General features: G+C 47.5%; 1 protein-coding gene across 1 annotated transcript; it reads left to right on the forward strand.

The window, feature by feature from the left end:
* Nucleotides 1-1,745: 1,745 nt before the first annotated feature.
* Nucleotides 1,746-5,161, forward strand: LOC124030555 (kalirin-like; the record flags this gene model as incomplete). The annotated part of the gene is made up of 4 exons (XM_046341844.1): nucleotides 1,746-1,781; nucleotides 1,946-2,065; nucleotides 2,246-2,464; nucleotides 5,017-5,161. Coding segments are annotated over exons 1-4 (520 nt in total), but the record flags the coding sequence as incomplete, so codon positions are not given.
* Between the last annotated feature and the right edge of the window lie 359 nt (nucleotides 5,162-5,520).

Consider the following 5,520-nt stretch of genomic DNA (forward strand, 5'->3'; position numbering starts at 1 on the left):
CACACACACACCTGGAGCAGGGCTTGCAGCTACGCCACCTACAGAGTCAGGTCAACCAGGTAAACACACACACACACACACACATACCTGGAGCAGGGCTTGCAGCTACGTCACCTACAGAGTCAGGTCAACCAGGTAAACACACACACACACACACACACCTGGAGCAGGGCTTGCAGCTACGCCACCTACAGAGTCAGGTCAACCAGGTAAACACACACACACACACACCTGGAGCAGGGCTTGCAGCTACGCCACCTACAGAGTCAGGTCAACCAGGTAAACACACACACACACACACACCTGGAGCAGGGCTTGCAGCTACGCCACCTACAGAGTCAGGTCAACCAGGTAAACACACACACACACACACACACACACACACACACACACACACACACACACACACACACACACACACACACACACACACACACACACACACACACACACACACACACACACACACACACACACACACACACACACACACACACACACACACACACACCTGGAGCAGGGCTTGCAGCTACGTCACCTACAGAGTCAGGTCAACCAGGTAAACACACACACACACCTGGAGCAGGGCTTGCAGCTACGCCACCTACAGAGTCAGGTCAACCAGGTAAACACACACACACACACACCTGGAGCAGGGCTTGCAGCTACGTCACCTACAGAGTCAGGTCAACCAGGTAAACACACACACACACACCTGGAGCAGGGCTTGCAGCTACGCCACCTACAGAGTCAGGTCAACCAGGTAAACACACACACACACACACACATACCTGGAGCAGGGCTTGCAGCTACGTCACCTACAGAGTCAGGTCAACCAGGTAAAACACACACACACACACACACACACACACACACACACACACACACACACACACACACACACACACACACACACACACACACACCTGGAGCAGGGCTTGCAGCTACGCCACCTACAGAGTCAGGTCAACCAGGTAAACACACACACACACACACACACCTGGAGCAGGGCTTGCAGCTACGCCACCTACAGAGTCAGGTCAACCAGGTAAACACAAACACACACACACACACACCTGGAGCAGGGCTTGCAGCTACGCCACCTACAGAGTCAGGTCAACCAGGTAAACACACACACACACACATACACACACACACACACACACACACACACACACACACACACACACACACACACACACACACACACACACACACACACACACACACACACACACACACACACACACACACACACACACACACACACACACACACACACACACACACACACACACACCTGGAGCAGGGCTTGCAGTTACGCCACCTACAGAGTCAGGTGAACCAGGTAAACACACACACACACACACCTGGAGCAGGGCTTGCAGTTACGCCACCTACAGAGTCAGGTCAACCAGGTAAACACACACACACACACACACACCTGGCGCAGGGCTTGCAGCTACGCCATCTACAGAGTCAGGTCAACCAGGTAAACACACACACACACACACACACCTGGAGCAGGGCTTGCAGTTACGCCACCTACAGAGTCAGGTCAACCAGGTAAACACACACACACACACACACCTGGAGCAGGGCTTGCAGCTACGCCACTTACAGAGTCAGGTCAACCAGGTAAACACACACACACACACGAGTAGCACGCAAACTCACACATCCACTTACGAACACACACACACACGTATATAATGTGTATATGTACTGTATATGACCCTGGCCTCATGTCCACTTCCAGGTTGAACCGTAACCACAAACAGGTACACACACAAACACACACTCCCACACATCAACCGAAACCTGCACACACACACACGCACGCACGCACGCACGCACACACACACACACACACACACACACACACACACACGTATATAACGTTTATATGTAATGTTTATCTATATGTGTGTGTGTGTGTTCCCAGGTGCTGGGCTGGATCAGTGAAGGAGAGGTGATGTTGTCTTCCTGTATGGTGAACTCCAGCTCTCTGTCCGAGGCTGAACAGCTACAGAGAGAACATGAGCGCCTCCAACAGGCTATAGAGGTAACTACACCCACTGCAAACCAGTCACTGTAATGCAAACAAACTCTATTGACATAAAGCAATGTTGTCAAATCAGTTTTATAAGTGTTCCTCTCTCTCTTTTTAATCCCCCCTCGCCCCCATTTGGTCCCTTTCTACCCCCTCCCTTTCTCTCTACCCCTCCACTTCTCCTCCCCCCAGTCTCTGCTTCATGCTGACTCTCTCCAGAGGACCCACCAGGTGGCGCTGGCACTGCAGCAGCGGGCAGAGCTGCTGGTGAGGGCGGGCCACTACGACCCAGAGGCAGTGAGGGCGTGTGCCCAGACGGTGGCGCTACACTGGCAGACCCTGATGCTGCGGATGGAGGACCGCCTCAAACTGGTCAACGCCTCCGCAGCCTTTTACCGGACCTCACAACAGGTGAGTCAGAGTCACTATCTCCTTATCAACCTCAACCCTAACCCTTGTGTCCACACCCACGTTCAACCCTAACCCTTGTGTCCACACCCACGTTCAACCCTAACCCTTGTGTCCACACCCACGTTCAACCCTAACCCTTGTGTCCACACCCACGTTCAACCCTAACCCTTGTGTCCACACCCACGTTCAACCCTAACCCTTGTGTCCACACCCACGTTCAACCCTAACCCTTGTGTCCACACCCACGTTCAACCCTAACCCTGTATGTCCACACCCACGTTCAACCCTAACCCTTGTGTCCACACCCACGTTCAACCCTAACCCTTGTGTCCACACCCACGTTCAACCCTAACCCTTGTGTCCACACCCTTGTGTCCACACCCGTTCAACCCTAACCCTTGTGTCCACACCCACGTTCAACCCTAACCCTTGTGTCCACACCCACGTTCAACCCTAACCCTTGTGTCCACACCCAAGTTCAACCCTCAAACCCTTGTGTCCACACCCACGTTCAACCCTAACCCTTGTGTCCACACCCACTTGTTCAACCCTAACCCTTGTGTCCACACCCACGTTCAACCCTAACCCTTGTGTCCACACCCACGTTCAACCCTAACCACAAACCTAATCCCCACACCTCTTGTAGCCTCAGCCCAGGATTTAATAGCCAACTGTAATTGCAGGATTTATTAACCAGCTGTAATAACAGACTATAATAACCAGCTGTAATAACAGGCTATATTAACCAGCTGTAATAACAGGATTTATTAACCAGCTGTAATAGCAGGCTATAATAACCAGCTGTAATAGCAGGCTATATTAACCAGCTGTAATATCAGGTTATAATAACCAGCTGTAATAGCAGGCTATATTAACCAGCTGTAATAGCAGGCTATAATAACCAGCTGTAATAGCAGGCTATATTAACCAGCTGTAATAGCAGGCTATAATAACCAGCGGTAATAGCAGGCTGTAATAACCAGCGGTAATAGCAGGCTATAATAACCAGCTGTAATAGCAGGCTATATTAACCAGCTGTAATAGCAGGCTATAATAACCAGCGGTAATAGCAGGCTGTAATAACCAGCGGTAATAGCAGGCTATAATAACCAGCTGTAATAGCAGGCTGTAATAACCAGCTGTAATAGCAGGCTATAATAACCAGCGGTAATAGCAGGCTATAATAACCAGCGGTAATAGCAGGCTATAATAACCAGCGGTAATAGCAGGCTATAATAACCAGCTGTAATAGCAGGCTATATTAACCAGCTGTAATAGCAGGCTATAATAACCAGCTGTAATAGCAGGCTATATTAACCAGCTGTAATAGCAGGCTATAATAACCAGCTGTAATAACAGGCTATAATAACCAGCTGTAATAGCAGGCTATATTAACCAGCTGTAATAGCAGGCTATAATAACCAGCTGTAATAACAGGCTATAATAACCAGTTGTAATAGCAGGCTATATTAACCAGCTGTAATAGCAGGCTATAATAACCAGCTGTAATAGCAGGCTATATTAACCAGCTGTAATAGCAGGCTATAATAACCAGCTGTAATAACAGGCTATAATAACCATCTGAAATATCAGGCTATAATAACCAGCTGTAATAGCAGGTTATAATAACCAGCTGTAATAGCAGGTTATAATAACCAGCTGTAATAACAGATATAATAACCAGCTGTAATAGCAGAATTTAATAACCAGCTGTAATAGCGGGCTATAATAACCAGCTGTAATAGCAGCCTATAATAACCAGCTGTAATAGCAGGCTATAATAACCAGATATAATGGCAGGCTATATTAACCAGCTGTAATAGCAGGTTATAATAACCAGCTGTAATAGCAGGTTATAATAACCAACTGTAATAACAGGCTATAATAACCAGCTGTAATAGCAGGCTATAATAACCAGCTGTAATGGCAGGCTATATTAACCAGCTGTAATAGCAGGTTATAATAACCAGCTGTAATAGCAGGCTATAATAACCAGCTGTAATGGCAGGCTATATTAACCAGCTGTAATAGCAGGTTATAATAACCAGCTGTAATAACAGGCTATAATAACCAGCTGTAATAGCAGGCTATAATAACCAGCTGTAATGGCAGGCTATATTAACCAGCTGTAATAGCAGGTTATAATAACCAGCTGTAATAACAGGCTATAATAACCAGCTGTAATAGCAGGCTATAATAACCAGCTGTAATAGCAGGTTATAATAACCAGCTGTAATAGCAGGCTATAATAACCAGCTGTAATAACAGACTATAATAACCAGTTGTAATAGCAGGATTTAATAGCCAGCTGTAATAACAGACTATAATAACCAGCTGTAATAGCAGGTTATAATAACCAGCTGTAATATCAGGATTTAATAACCAGCTGTAATAGGAGGATTTAATAACCAGCTGTAATATCAGTGGCTGGAGATCCAGCACCATTCAATTGGACAGAGACATCATTGGAATTCAGAGGTTCAGCACCACATGGCACTGGACAGCAACCATGTATATATACTCAGGCATACTGTATGTTTGTTTCCCCCCAGGTATGTGGTGTGTTGGAGAGCCTGGAACAGGAGTATCGTAGGACGAAGACTGGTGTGGTGGCGGCGAGAGGCAGGGGAGCAGGGGCCAGCCGGAGCACCTCATTCCTCATCAACAAACACATGGAACAAAGAAGCCTTCCTCAAGGTACAGAGAGAGAGAGAGAGAGAGAGAGAGAGAGAGAGAGAGAGAGAGAGAGAGGACAGACAGAAAGACAGAGAGGAAGAAACACGATGCGAGGACAGAAAGGCAGAGATATGACAGAAAGATGGATAGAGGACAGAAAGACGGATAGAGGACAGAAAGACAGATAGAGGACAGAAAGACAGATAGATGACAGAAAGATGGATAGAGGACAGAAAGATGGATAGAGGACAGAAAAGACGGATAGAGGACAGAGAGACAGATAGAGGACAGAAAGACGGATAGAGGACAGAAAGACGGATAGAGGACAGAAAGATGGATAGAGGACAGATAGAGGACAGAAAGACGGATAGAGGACAGAA

This window comes from Oncorhynchus gorbuscha, unplaced genomic scaffold (assembly GCF_021184085.1).
Source record: "Oncorhynchus gorbuscha isolate QuinsamMale2020 ecotype Even-year unplaced genomic scaffold, OgorEven_v1.0 Un_scaffold_12608, whole genome shotgun sequence".
NCBI lineage: Eukaryota > Metazoa > Chordata > Actinopteri > Salmoniformes > Salmonidae > Oncorhynchus > Oncorhynchus gorbuscha.